At 44.7% G+C, this 15,497-nt stretch overlaps 1 protein-coding gene across 3 annotated transcripts; it reads left to right on the plus strand.

Annotated features, from left to right (window-relative positions):
* The first annotated feature begins 1,303 nt into the window (after positions 1-1,303).
* On the plus strand, positions 1,304-13,459 carry PRRC1 (proline rich coiled-coil 1). Of its 3 annotated transcripts, none has more exons than XM_082204302.1 (9): positions 1,304-1,581; positions 3,713-3,835; positions 5,253-5,657; positions 7,798-7,964; positions 8,900-9,002; positions 10,155-10,322; positions 10,714-10,813; positions 11,301-11,403; positions 11,888-13,459. In XM_082204302.1, exons 2-9 carry the CDS (start codon positions 3,733-3,735, stop codon positions 12,095-12,097), a joined length of 1,359 nt encoding a protein of 452 aa, XP_082060428.1. In that variant the 5' UTR covers positions 1,304-1,581; positions 3,713-3,732; the 3' UTR covers positions 12,098-13,459. The 3 variants fall into 3 exon arrangements, with proteins under 3 accessions (XP_082060428.1, XP_082060429.1, XP_082060430.1); XM_082204303.1 differs by lacking the exon at positions 1,304-1,581 and adding an exon at positions 1,869-2,023; XM_082204304.1 differs by lacking the exon at positions 1,304-1,581 and adding an exon at positions 2,125-2,231.
* The last annotated feature ends 2,038 nt before the right edge of the window (positions 13,460-15,497 follow it).

Genomic DNA, 15,497 nt, shown 5'->3' on the forward strand with positions numbered 1-15,497 from the left:
AAACAAACTCAAAACAAATGGGGCTTCAAAGCCCATTTAGAAGGCAGCACTAAAGCCTCTTTGCCGGCCTTTTGAAGGATTTTAATAGTGCTATCCTACACACACCAACTAAAAACAAGTTCACTGAGTTAAATGGGCCTTAGTCTCAGGTTAACTGCATACAGTGCTATTTATTCTAGTCCACATTTTAGTGTCGTGTTCTTTTTAAACTGGATTTTATGCCATCTGCCAGAAACACCCTTCTGTATTCTGCAGGCAAGTCTAGGGTTGCCATACGTCTGGAATTTCCAGGACATAGGCAGCAATCGGCAGTTGGAAACAGTGTCCAGGCGGAAATCAAAAGTCTGGGGAAAACCCAGATGTATGGCAACACGATGGGAAAAAACAGGGGAAACAGCTCCAAAAGCTTAAAAGCACTATTTTTGGGTTAGGCTTCCCAAATTTGTGCACACTAGGAATATTTTACTTTTTGAAATAGGGCAACCCTAAGCATGACTGGCTAGGGACACGGGTGGTGCTGTGGGTTAAACCACAGAGCCTAGGGCTTGCCGATCAGAAGGTAGGCGGTTCGAATCCCTGCGACAGGGTGAGCTCACGTTGCTCGGTCCCAGCTCCTGCCCACCTAGCAGTTTGAAAGCACATCAAAGTGCAAGTAGATAAATAGGTACTGCTCCGGCAGGAAGGTAAACGGAGTTTCCGTGCGCTGCTCTCGTTTAGTCATGCTGGCCACATGACCTGGAAGCTGTACGGCTCTCTTGGCCAATAAAGCGAGATAAGCGCTGCAACCCCAGAGTCGGCCACGACTGGACCTAATGGTCAGGGGTCCCTTTACCCTTAAGCAAGACTGGCTAGGCCAGTAATTAAAAACTATCTTACTATAAGGCTCCCCCCCCCTTCCGCAAACTCAAAAGCAATGATTTTAATATTTCTCATAACTGAGCAGGGTACAAAGTTTGGGTCTCTGTCCCATGACATTCCCCCCTAAACCGCTAAATGACAAAAATAGGGGAAGAAAAGTGGGCAAACGAAATTATAAAACAAAAGCTTTTGTCTTAACCCTGAAAAAACCTATAGATTTGGTATATTAGAACTATTAAAGGAGATAACTGAATTTGGAAAACTGGCTCATAATAATAATAATAATAATAGTAGTAGTAATAATACCAACTAATTAAAAAAAAACCCGTGAAACCAGCAGGTGCGCTGAAGGCAACCAAGCCTCCAGCGAGGTTCGCCGTGGCGGAGAGAAGCGGAGGCGGCGCGAGCCTTTCCCGCCCCGCGGCTGCTCCTCCCCGCTGCCGCAGCGAACGTGGCAGGTCCCCAGGAGGAAGAGGAGGAGGAGTGGGGAGGTGGTTGCTGTTGCGGCTGCTGCTGAAGCCGCCGCCTCCCCGGTCCCGCCTCCCGCCATTTTGAGTCCCCGGAGCCGGGAGAGCGAAGAAGAGCTTCCCCCTCGGGCGGGCTGTGGGAGGCCGCGGCGGCGACCCCTTTCCTCCCTACCCGCCACCGCTTCAGTGAGGCGAGGAAAAAAGGGCTGGCGGGCGGAAGCGTACGCGTGAGGGACTGAGGTGCTTTTACTCTTAGGTGGGTTTTGTTTTTGTTTTTATTACTACTACTATTAGTGATACGATTGCTGCGGCCGTTGCCTGTAACGGCCACGCGAGCAAGGGCGACGGGACGAGGGAGGAGAAGGAGGGTCGTAGAACGGAGAAGAAGAGCTTCTCAGTTAGTGAGCAAAGACGTGGCAGAACAGATGCCGGTGCGCGCGTGCGCAAGGCAAGCGGCCCCCGGTGCATGGCGGGAAGTGTAGTTCTTTAAACGCGGCCTTTAAACCCTCCCCCCGCCTCCTTCAGCAGTATACAAAGGACCAAGGGTGGTGGGGTGGGGGACAGACGGGCCCTGCTGTTGAATTGCAACTCCCATCGGCTCCAGCTTGGACAGTTGTCACGGACGATGAGGATGATGGGAGTTGTAGTCTCAACGTCTGGAGCCTCCACTTCCCCGCGCTTGTACAAAGGGAGCCAAGGTGGGAAGGGTGGGGGAGATTGCTTCTCACTTCTTTGCTGGCTCACCCTCCCCCCCCCCCCGCCAGCAGTGGTGGTTGGTTGTTAGACAGTAGAAGGCCTAGAATTCATACCTGACCCAAATGGGTGGTTGGGTGCTCGGGGTGGGCACCCCATCCTCCCAATTCCATCCTCACAACAGCCCTGTGAGGTAAATTAGGCTAACAGAAGGTGAATTTTGCCCCAGGTTATCACAACAGCTCTGTGAGGTAGGCTAGGCTGATGAAAGATGCCTGGACTAAATATTCCTCTCTTCTTCCCCCAGACACCATACCCTATACCCTCCAACATTTCTCTGATGAAAATAGGGACATCCTAAATAATAATAATTGGGACGCGGGTGGCACAGAGCCTAGGACTTGCCGATCAGAAGGTTGGCGGTTCGAATCCCCACGACGGGGTGAGCTCCTGTTGCTCGCTCCTTGCTCCTGCCAACCTAGCAGTTCGAAAACACGTCAAAGTATAAGTAGATAAATAGGTACCGCTCTGGCGGGTAGGTAAACAGCGTTTCCGTGCGCTGCTCTGGTTCGCCACAAGCGGCTTAGTCATGCTGGTCACATGACCGGGAAGCTGTACGCTGGCTCCCACGGCCAGTAAAGCAAGATGAGCGCCACAACCCCAGAGTTGGTCATGACTGGACCTAATGGTCAGGGGTCCCTTTACCTTCACCTTTAAATAATAATAATAATAATAATTATTATTATTATTATTATTATTAATGGTCTACCCCTCTGACTGGGTTGCCCCAGTCACTCTGGGCAGCTTCCAACATACATAAAAACACAATAAAACATTAAACAACATTCTTATACGAGACTGCCTTCAGGTGTCTTCTAAAGGTTGTATAATTACTTATCTCCTTGGCTCAAGGGTCACACAAACTTATCTTCAGAATAACCCCTTCAGAATTTTGCTGAGAAGCTGCTCGACTATGTGTATTATAACTTTTATTGTTGTCCATGCACCAACACTTTAAATCCTAATTATCAGGCACCAGGTTGGAAAAATTGCACCAGCTGTTGTTCTTCTGTGTGTCTGAACACACTGGAAGTTCAGACACCTCTGAGTCAGACTTTGAGTACTGACATATTTTAAGTACTGACAGAGGTTTGGCCTACTGCTGGTCCTGTAAATTGGCAGTTTTAAGCAGCCAGTACTAGATGTACACGATGCAGCAGCAGCGGCGTAGCGTGGGTTGTCAGAACCTGGGGCAAGGCAAGTAATTTGCGCCCCCTAACCCGGGGCAAGGCAAGTAATTTGCGCCCCCTAACCCCTAACCTGCCGCCGGTGCCAGCTTCTTCTTGCTGCTGCCTGGTCTGGTCTGGTGTGGTTCTCTCCCGCGCTCAGCGCTGTGCTGGGCGGCCGCTGCACTGTCCCTCCCCCAGATAGTCCCTCGCTCTCTCTCTGCACCGCACGCCTGGCACCCACCCCCTCCACAGTGGGCGGCGACCCAGCGGCTCGGATCGGATTCGCACAGCCAGCACTGCAGTGAGAGAGAGTGAGTGAGCCAGGTAGGGGCAGAGAGCTGTGAGTGCGAGCGCGCCCCCCCAGATATTGCGCCCGGTGCGGCCGGCACCCCCTGCACCCCCCACGCTACGCCACTGTGCAGCAGCTGTTTGTTTCATTTCAACCCATTTTCTCTTTCTTTCCAGCTCTGTGTTGCTGAAGGAAAATGATGGAAGAGAGTGGGATAGAGACGACTCCACCTGGAACGCCCCCTCTGAGCACAGCGGGGGCAGGGCCTGCACCCACCACCACTGCCCCAGTCTCATTAGGTATAAGTGTATCATCAGTGACTAGTCTTGTTTGTTCACATGGGGGTTTTTCCTTTTAAATTTAGTAGTTCTGAGTCAGTAAAAGGAAAGGTTGCAGTTGCTTCTGTTTGGCGAAGGGCTCCTTCTCTTCTGGAAGGGACTTGGATCCAGTGGAGGGTCCTGCTGGACGTGGGGGTGGAGGGTTTTTTTGCTAGCCTCTTTTGCAGTCCTACCTTTCAGTCTTTTCTGGAGTGTCTTGCAAACATTCAGAGCAGCATTTTAGGGGGCTGCAAGGGAAGAAGAGATTGGCAGAAGTAATCTGTCCTCCCACTTCCAGGTGAGCATCCGAGCATCCCATGAGGGGAACTCTGCTCAGGAGAAATCTGGACCCAGCCCAACAAACTTTTCCACACTATTTTTAAAGTATTTAATTTGTTGCTTATTTTTAGTATTTCTAACTCACCTTTCACTAGCTGGTCCCAGGGAGGAATACAACAATAAGTCAAGAAAGCTGTGACTATATAAATACACGTGTAGGTGGCAGACAGCTTTATACTTTATTATTTGCCCCTCCCAACAGCTCCTTAGCTGACACAAAGAGTTTGAGCAGATGCTAAGAATTATATTTGCTTATGAAATTGTGCAGGGGTATCAGACATTCATTTTAGGATACGGGGGGAATAGCCGGTTTATGGGCCAATCTTGGGACATCAAAGCACCTTGCGTTATGAGGTGTATGTCTGAACCAACATGCATGCCCACATGTGCATATGAACCCAGCATACACCATTGACAGGAATGGAAGCACTGGTACGCATCCACCCATGGCCAGAAAGCAGAATTCAAGATACACCCGCAATTTGGAAAGTGCACGCATGAGATGCTGCTCTCAGCCAAGTGCTATCTTACGTGCCATGTCTTGGCAGATCAAAGTCAGAGTGGTAGTTTAGTTCAAAAAGTGGACCAAGCTTAGAAAAGACCTTTTAGAAGGAAAAGAGGAGCTGTGCTAACTTCAAGGGTCTGGAGCCTTTGCTTGCTGCCAGCCACACTAATTAATTGGGGAGGGTTTTCATTTGAGCTTAAAGTGTCATTTAAATTCATGTTAACATTTCAATCCAATGACCTGCTTCAAATGCATTTTAAAACATATGCTGTTTGATCTCTAAATTATAACTTCGTTGGTTGAAAATGCTTGATATTTGCAGCTCAGTAATAAACCTTTGCTTTCACAGGAAGAGCTGGCTATGCATTGTGTCACATGGTTAATCTTTGACTTCTTAGCTGTTGGGCTATATAAGTTATTTGCTAATCTGCTACGAATATAATATGTTTTAGTTCTATTATTCTGTTGCAGATCTTTTGTTTGTATCATTCTAAAAGTTTAAAAAAGCCCCTCTACTAAAACTTGCCTTCTCCTTTTCCTCTCTCTCACCCTCAGCCTTAACTCCTTCCCTCCCTCCCCCCTCCTCTTTTCCTCCTTCCCAAGCACCATTTTCCTCGCCTTTGCCATCTGCAGGCTCCTCTCTTCCATCCATGACGACATCCCCGGTGCCTTTGCCTTTCGCGCCTCCCATGGCCCTTTCAGCGGGTGCCTCCCTTGGGACCTCGAGGCCACCCATGGTGACACCACCAGTCGCCTCGTCCCCTTTCAGCAGCCCCCGTCCCCAGTTCTCATCCCCTCCACCCCTGAGTTCAACTCCTGGCCCTGTGCTTTCTGCCCCTCCCACTGGTCCTCCCATATCAGGGTTTTCTATGGCATCGACACACGACATCACCAAAGGCCATGCGGGACGAGCACCACAGACGCCCCTGATGCCCTCGTTTTCTGCACCTTCAGTTACCGGTAATCATAGCATTTTCACTTGGCTTTTTAAAACAAGAGTTTATCTATATTGCTTGTTGTTTTACCAAGGAAACCAGTACTGATTCTCTCCCAGGAAATGCTGGCTGGTTCCAAATGGCTTGGGACTGGCTCCTGCATCCTTGCCCCACCTTGCATGGACCTTGACCAGGAAATGCATATCTATGTAGGCCATGCTCATGTGGTTTGCCTTCCCTCCTCCCTTTTATTTTTAAATGCTACTTATTAAATGTTCTTTACACTGCTTTTCAATTATAGAAAACCAAAGCGATTCACATAGTGATAAAACATAACAATGTCCAAGAAAAACAATTGTCAATAACATCAGTAAAATCATCACTGATTTATATATTATTATTATTATTATTATTATTATTATTATTATTATTATTATTAATACCCTTCCCATCTGGCTGAGTTTCCCCAGCCACTCTGGGCAGCTCCCAACAGAATATTTAAAACACAATAAAACACCAGAAACTAGTTGTTGTTTAGTCGTTTAGTCGTGTCCGACTCTTCGTGACCCCATGGACCAGGCACTTCTGTCTTCCACTACCTCCCGCCTCCAGAGACCAGTAGTAAGGGTCAAAGCAAGCCTGTGTCTTCAGTTGACTGTGAAAACACCCAACAGTTGTTGCTCACCTGTTCTCATTGGGGAGAGTGTTCCACATTACAGGCTCCACAACAGAGAACACTCCCTCTCCACACGCACATCAGATGGAGCTACGTAGGTCACGGTATGGTCAGAATGGCCCCATCTGTAAGACCAGTGTCTTACCTGGTCTTACAGATCTAACCTGGTCCCAAGCTGTTTTCAGCCACTTTTTAAACCCACAAACACTGTATTGCAAGTGTGAGGTTGACTTCTAGGCTGTGGGATATATACAGCCCTTAGGATGTTCCCCAGCCCACATTTCCCCCTCCCTCCTCTCACACCAGTTCTCCTCAGGTACTTTAGCCAGGCTGGAAGGTGCTATTGATAACATCGTAATGGCTTGTTGATTAATTAAGAAAAGCAATGTGATATTAGATTATCAGCATTTCCTGAAATTCACAGCATGGGAAGTCACCCAAAGATATAAAATTCGACATTTATATTTGGCTTTTTTATTGTATTGTAATTTGGAATGTTCTAATGTGGTTTTTATTGGATTATTAAATTGGAAAACTTAATAAATATTATAATAAAAAGGAAGGTGTTATTGAACTGTGGTAATGCCTCTTGCTTGCCACGATGGAGGTTGGAGACAGGCCTGTATGAGGGTTGAAAGCGCCACTAGTTTTACGTGGTCAGAATGTGGCAGTCTCTTCCATTATACAGTTACCTCCAAACTCAAATTGTGTCTTTAAACTGTTTTTTTCCTAGAAAACTGAAGATGTGCAGTATTGTTTTAATTGTTGAATAAAAGGCAGGTTACTACAGTTGTGAACCATAGTGGGTTATGCAAAGCAATAATGAAATAATGTCCATTGGGAGAGATAGGAAGCCCAGAATTCTTGTTCTTTAAATGTCCCTTTTACGAAGAGGCACGCAGTAAGTTCATTGATCCCCTACTGGTGAGGCTCGCCAACCTCCCGCAAAAGAAAAAAATTGACCTTTTGCTGTTAGGCAAAGACCAGAAGAAGACCTGGATGGTCGCCAGATTCTGTGTGCAAATCTGTAGACGCAGACCATCGCCCAACTCAAAATAGTCCGGCATGAAAATCCCCAAACCTGGTTGCATGGGTGACTCTGAGTCAACTCCCTGGGATAGTTTATTGTTGCCCAGTGTGTCTAAATTTATTGTTGTACATTGTTTTAATTGTCTGTTTTAACCATATTTGCACATCAGTTTCTAATACTGTGAGTGTCCTCTATTTTAGAGGCTTCTACTCTGCAGCCTCTTACAGTTGTTTTAGCTGCGAGTCTTTTAGCTTTTACGCTCTTACAGTTGTTTTAACTGAATTTTTTTTATTTATTTTTTAGTTTTTATCTGTTTTAATTATCAATTTTGTTTTTTATCCACTTAATATTCTATTCTCTGACTGCTGGTCTATGACTGTAATAAACTGATTGATTGATTGATTGATTGATTGATTGATAGTGGGTTATGCAAAACATTTCCTTGCTGTTGGTTTTCAGGTGTCTTCACCGGCCCGGCATCACAGCAGCCCTGTGGGCCACCCCCACTAGCACCTGGCTTTGGAGCAGGCTCTTCAATTACTTTCCCAGAGGAACACGAAGACCCCCGGGGAGCTGTCGTGCAGAGTGACGCATCTGCTGGAGGAGGACTCTGGGGCTTTATCAAAGTAAGGCTGAAAAGCAAAGGTAGCTGTGCTGCTGGTCCATAAGAAAAGCCTCCAAACCACACAGTCAGACAATAATTTCTTTGTGACCAAGCAGATATTACAGAACTGAGGCAGGTTTTTGAGTTCTCCAGATCCTTTTATCAGGCAAGATGCTACACAGAGCAGGAGGGGAGGGGGGGAGTTAAATATATATATATATTAGGCTGGGGTTGTAGCCATGAGAACAGAATGGTACCTTGGTTTACAACCATAATCCGTTCTGGAGGTCTGTTTGTAAACCAAAACAGGTTGTAACCCAAGACGCGCTTTCGCCAACAGGGCTTCCCCCAAAAAATTGTCATTAAAAAAAAAAAAAAGAGTTGTAATCCAAAAAAAGCTTGCAAACCGGGACACATACTTCCGGGTTTGACGTGTTTGTAATCAAAACGTATGCAAACCAAGACGTATGCAAACCAAGGTACCACTGTAGTTTTTAGACTGTTCTGAGTTTGAGCACATGGTGTTGGGGCACAGAGAGATATTGAGAGTGGGGCCAGTATGCGTGCCCTCACTCTCTCTGCTTGTGTTTTGCATTCCCTGAGCTGGCGTAATATATTTACATGTATAAGATATTGACAAGCCGCTCTTCACCTCAATAGCAATCCCAGAGCCACCCTCAAAGTAAAAAATGACACGCCCTCCAACATTTCTCTGATGAAAATAGAGATGTCCCCTCTTAACATTTCTCTGATGAAAGCAGGGATGTCCTAAGGGAAAGTAGGACATTTCTGGATCAAATCAGAAACTGGGACAGCTTCTGTAAATCTGGGACTGTCCCTGGAAATTAGGGACACTTTGGAGGGTCTGAAATACAACATCTGCAAGAAGCAAATGGCTGAATCAGGCATAGCCTTGAGAGCAAAATGAGCTGAATGAGTTGTGCCTTTTCCCTGCAGGGTGTGGCAGGGAATCCTGTGGTGAAGTCCGTGCTGGATAAAACCAAGCACTCAATGGAGACAATGATCACAACTCTGGATCCTGGCATGGCTCCCTATATCAGTAAGTGGAGAAAGCCTGTGGGCCTGGGGGGGGGGGCAGCATGCAACTCATCCTACTCAGGGCCCTCACAAACCCAGGCTGCAGCAAAGCCTCTCTTTTGGGGTTGTTGGTTGATGAGACATTGTCTCTTTCTGTTTCTAATTGATGGATCACAATCTTAGCTCCTCCTGCAAACATCAGGCCACACAGCCAGTGGAGGCATTTTGCAGATTTGCCAAGTGCATCTTCATAGCAATACAATCTTCACTGATGCTGCTCCCGGTGTGTTTCGAACAGTGAACTCATAAAGGAAGTTACAACGGCCGCTAATTTGATAGTATTGGGTATCTAGTTGCGGGACAAGTGGTTGTAGCAGCCAATGGCTGCATTTGGTTTTGTGAGAAGTGAAAGAGTCTAGCTGGCCTCCTCCCAGCCTTATGTGCTCCCCCACTCACCCCTCTTTCTCACACATGGTTGGGAGAAGAAGTGGAGGGGAATATTTTGCTTCCACTTTCAGTTAACTACAGCTTGGCATGTCATTCAGACCTAGAACAGTCATCGTCTTAACTATGGTTAGTTTAAACAAGTTGGCTTCCTGAAGCCATGGTTTGAAGTTGGTTTGTTTGAAGGTAACCATAATGAGGATTAACAATTGGTCTAGATGACCTGACAAACAGCATTGTGGAAGCTTCCAGACTCTTGGCCATGCAGGAGGTGGGGGAGTGGGTAACCCCATATGGAAGCCACTTATTCACATCTCACTAAACCATAGCAGAGCGTGATGCAGGGCTTTTAGTATGGCTGCAGCTGTCCTGATATGTGCCTGCTATCTGCACCTTCCAGAAAAGAATTGAAGACATTTTTGTTCGGTCAACACCTAGACTGGTGTGTGTGTGTGTGTCTGCTATGAGTGTCTGCATTGTATAGTTTTTTTTAAGCTAGTTGCTGCCGTCTGCTGTTTTCTGTGCCATTTTAAATATATATAGTGCGTTGCCTTGAGACACGTGTGTGAAAGATGACAATAAATATGCACCCTGGTCCATCTCCAGATAATTGCTTTGCCAAGAAAAGGGAGGGATCCTGACTGGCAAACACAAGTTCTCTCCTACCCCACCCCATGGTCTGAATGTATCTGCCTGTATAGGATTATGTTTTAATGTTTTTTTGTTATAGAATCTGGGGGAGAACTGGACATTGTTGTCACTTCTACTAAAGAAGTCAAGGTTGCTGCTGTAAGAGAAGCTTTTCAGGAAGTGTTTGGAATGGCCACAGTTACAGGAGAATCTGGGCAGTCCAACATTGCGCCACAGCCAGTTGGCTACGCAGCTGGATTGAAGGCGAGTCGCCGTCGTTTCCTGGAGATTTGTATCACTTTTGTGATATTTTAAAAAATCATTTAAAATGTGCCTTCACTTGTTTCATACACAACAATGTAGCACCTAATAACTCTTTGGCAATGTTTTCTTTTTCACACACACACATTTTATAATCTACAAAAATGAAACAAAGCATAACCCATTTTTATAAAAGCACAAAATAAGGACTTGGTCACTAAGGAACCAAAGACACACTGAGATTGCAGTTGAGCGTCCCATTTCCCTTCTGTAAACTTGAATATTTGCAGTTGGTTTACTTCAGATCTTTGATTTTGCTTTTGGCTAAGGTTCATCGCAAGCAGTAAGTACTGAATGAGAGCTGTATTGACTGCTTCTTTTCCTTGTCCTTTAGGGAGCTCAAGAAAGGATTGACAGCTTGCGCAGGACAGGAGTCATTCATGAGAAGCAGCCTGCCGTGTCTGTGGAAAATTTCATTGCGGAATTGCTTCCTGACAAGTAAGGCCATTTAACATGTTACTCAAGATAAAAGTCAATTAGTATCATATCCACAGGACTTGTTGATACTCTAAACAGGAGCTGGAATAAGAGTTGTCTGCCTGTTGCAGTTGCTTGGTATAATTCACCCTCTTGTCCCTAGTGCTTAAAACTGGGCATAGTTTGCATAACCCATAATTAAATAATTCACTTTCAAGCGTGGCCAGATCCTGCAATGTTTAGCAAGCAAAACCCTGCCGGAACAGACCTCTGACATTTTGTAATTAACTTCCTTAGAGTTTGGAACGTGACTATAAATTCTGGAACAAAAGCTAGTTCTTCCTTGTTAGCTTTTGGCTGGGAAAACTAAAAATTGTTTCCAAAGGGAAAGTGTTAGTGGAGGTGCCTTGGCTGCTTGCCTTTCAAAACTACTAAGCTCTCTAGACAGTTAATACGCGGAATTCGTATTTAATATGATTTGATAATAAACTTTTTGTCACTGTAACAGGTGGTTTGATATTGGCTGCCTAATTGTCGAAGATCCCGTCCATGGCATTCACCTCGAAACATTTACACAAGCAACGCCAGTGCCTTTGGAATATGTACAACAGGTAAGTTTTAATCTCTAAGGGGCTGAATCCTTTTCCAACGCAGCAGGTATAATTTGTACTGTCTAGCTCCGACTTGTATACCTTTAACCAACTGGTCCCTTCTAATCATATTTAACAAAACCTCCAGGACTGATATAAAAAGCAGTGGGGAAATTGGGCAGCCTTGTCGTGTCCCTTTTTCTATCTTAAAGTTTGGCTAATTTGTTCCTGAAAAGGAGAAAATAAAGTGTTCCTGTTGTCCCTTAGCCTGTTAAACCAGAGGTTCTTTTCATAACAAATTTCACTAGCAGCACTTTAAATTCTATAGAACTTCTAGCTGCTATAGAACTTTGACTGTTACACTTGTTAAGTCAAATGCCAGCAGCATTATTTATGTTTTTGAATGAACTTTGAACTATGGCGATATAGCTCTGGAGGAGATTGAACTTGCCTGGGTGCTTCTCCTTTTCTCCTGTACTCACTCCCGATTTAAATTATTTCACAGGCTCAAAGTCTAACTCCTCAGGATTATAACCTAAGATGGTCAGGTTTGTTGGTGACAGTGGGGGAAGTGATAGAGAAGCAATTACTGCACGTCAACAGAACGGATTGGCACTCTGCATTCACCGGCATGTCCCGTCGACAGATGATCTACAGCACAGCCAAAGCTATTGCAGGGATGTACAAGCAGCGTTTACCACCCAGGAGCATTTGAGAGGAAACAGACTCTGAACGCGACGCATTCCTTAAAAACTGGTGTTGAAAAGAAATGGTTGCATCTGTTCCATAGCCCTCTGTTGACGCCCCTCAGTTTTGTAATCTACATATAAAATGTAATTTTGTTTTAAAAGTGGTACTCTTTCGATAATGGAAACGAGGCATTCTTAGTCACATAATAAAATGGCTCCCAGAACCAGTAGGCATATTTATAGAGCAAGGTCAGAAAGCATTAAAATGTATTTCATTTCAAACACTAAATCAGAGATGGGAATCCTGATGCTGTTGGACTCCAAACTCCCATCAGCCCCGGCAGACAGCATGGCCAGTAGTCAGGGATGATGGGAGTTGCAGTCCAGAAACAACTGGAGACCCCTCTCCAACATGTCCCCCACCCTTGAACCAAATGGGTGTTTGACAGGCATTTTGGACTTTATTTAAGAGGCATGTTAGTCATTCACAGCACCTAGGATAGGTTTGGAATCCAAGGCCAGAGTCACGGGCATATGTGTTGCAGGTGTGGTCAGATTTGGTTAGGGTTTCAAAGAGGAAGCTGTAAAGTTCCTCTTTGCAGTCATCCTTCTTAACACCAGGGGGTCAAGAAGCAGACAAATGAAACCTATTTTCTTGGTTATATTTCACAGCAAAGAAAAATATTAGAAATCACCTAGCTAAGTGCCTTTTGCTGCATAAATAGGTACAAGGCTGCTATCGGTTAACTTTTACAATGCATCTTAAGCTATGGGCCATTACTGAGCAATCTGTTTACCTCCATCGCAAATGCTGCCCCAGATTGTATGCTCAAAATTGTGCATATTTATAAACTGCACAGAGTATTTTGATAACTTTTTTTTAAAAAAACACTCTTTCTGCCTTAAAATAAAAGTTTCTCAATTTCTACTTAGTCTTTATCTTTTGTAGATGCTTTCAAAAGACACTTTTATATAGACTAGTTAGCTAGTTTATTATATTTTTATCCAGTGAAAAATCTGTAGTTTTTCCAGTTAATATATTTTGGCTTGCCATGTAAAATCAGAATTAGATGTTGCTCCTGTAGGATTTTAATTATTCTTCTTCAAAAGGTTTTAATACTTCATTCATCACTGGACCTTTCCAAAAGCATGAGTATGGCCATAGTTTGATTCTGACAGAACAAAGTGTTTTTGGTGAGTTAGTGGGTATATAGGGAGAGAAAATCTTGCTATATTTATTTTGTGTTATCAATGCAACAGGGAAAACTCAACTAGAGAGAGAATGAGTACATCTTTTTCTTCACAAGCACCAAAAATTCCATTCCTTATGTACCCTCTTGGAAAATCTTATGAGGGATGTATAAAAGCATTAAATGTTTCATGTTCAATCAAGTCTGAGATTTTTATTTAGGTTTATATTATCTCTGTCCATTGGCCAAGCTGGCACTTGAATTTGTTTTCTCTTTCCTATCCATCATTATCTTGATCGTCTCCACATTTTTAATGTTTATAGACTTTATAGCCTGGCTTCCCATACATCAGAAAATTCAAGGGCATTAATAAAAGCTCAATAAAGGAAAATAACACCATTGGATGGCTCTTCTCTGGACTTGAAATGGAACTGTAACAGTATGTGTCTAAACCCACATATGTGTCCAACGTGTATTCATACATTTGCACACACCAACAGAGGGTTTGGGGTCTTTTGCTGGGGTTGTAATATGTGTAAGTTCATGAATGTGTTTGCCCCTATTCTTGCCTAAATAAAACTGACACCCGATACTTTATCTTATTCTGGGCTGGCGATCCTAAAGACCTTTTAAATGCCAGGCAGGCAAGTCAGTAGTGTTTAGAGATGAACAAATTAACAACAACAACAATTTATTATTTATACCCCGCCACTCTGGGTGGCTTCCAGCAAAATAGTTGTTGTTGTTGTTGTTGTTTAGTCGTTTAGTCGTGTCCGACTCTTCGTGACCCCATGGACCAGAGCACGCCAGGCACTTCTGTCCTCCACTGCCTCCCGCAGTTTGATCAAACTCATGCTGGTAGCTTCAAGAACACCATCCAACCATCTCATTCTCTGTCGTCCCCTTCTCCTTGTGCCCTCCATCTTTCCCAACATCAGGGTCTTTTCCAGGGAGTCTTCTCTTCTCATGAGGTGGCCAAAGTATTGGAGCCTCAGCTTCACGATCTGTCCTTCCAGTGAGCGCTCAGGGCTAATTTCCTTCAGAATGGAGAGGTTTGATCTTCTTGCAGTCCATGGGACTCTCACCATAATTCAAAAGCATCGATTCTTCGGCGATCAGCCTTCTTTATGGTCCAGCTCTCACTTCCATACATCACTACTGGGAAAACCATGGCTTTTACTATACGGACCTTTGTTGGCAAGGTGATGTCTCTGCTTTTAAAGATGTTGTCTAGGTTTGCCATCGCCTTTCTCCCAAGGAGCATACAATACAATACAATAATTCATCAAATATTAAAAGCTTCCCTAAACAGGACTGCCTTCAGATGTCTTCTAAAAGTCAGATAGTTGTTTATTTCCTTGACATCTGATGGGAGGGTGTTCCACAGGGCAGGTGCCACTACTGAGAAGGACCTTTGCCTGGCTCCCTGTAGGTTTGCTTCCCGCAGGGTGGGAACCTCCAGAAGGCTCTCGGTGCTGGACCTCTGCGTCTGGGCAGAATGATGGGGGTGGAGACTCTTGAGACACGGTTAAGAAAGAAAGCTTGGTTTATTATACATAAATGTTTCAGACCGCAAAATCACAACTCAAGCAGGCAGCATATCCTACCATACTTATACACCTTGATCTAAAGAGAGGAAGAATCCCTACCTATTATCAAAAACAGAAGTGAGCATGACAATTTTGCCAGCACCACACACACAAATAAGTGAGTTAATGAAATGGGAGCAATTGCCTAATATAATTCTTACTGTGTTTAAATCATATGCAATGTCCTTATAGGAAATCTATCAGCAAAATCACATCCTATAATCTTTGCTAAAGCACAGAAAGGACAGAAGAGGTGAAACATATAGGAGTTGCATTGGAAGCAAGCAAGGACACCGCAGGGACTTGAACCCCATCCTGGAAACCAGGAGTGCCGACCACCAGTGTCTTTTGCTTTTTTTTTTTTTGTAATGCAGCAAGGTGAAAAGCAAAACCTGAGAAAACACAAGATTGTTCTCTCAGGAAAAGAAAAACCTTAAGAGAGATTTGGAGATTTGAAGGAATCTGCTTCATAAAGCTTCCGCTTCTGACTACTCCCTTATTGCGACCTGAAAGAGTCTTAGCACAAGAGTTGCAACACCCTCCCCAATGCCACTCTGTGGATCACAACTGGAAATCTGCTGCCTAGCCAAGCACATGGCACCCACCCATTATGTCCCACGATCACAACACGTACAACCGCTGGTTAC

Source organism: Podarcis vaucheri (assembly GCF_965113315.1).
Source record: "Podarcis vaucheri genome assembly, chromosome: 16".
Classification (NCBI taxonomy): domain Eukaryota; kingdom Metazoa; phylum Chordata; class Lepidosauria; order Squamata; family Lacertidae; genus Podarcis; species Podarcis vaucheri.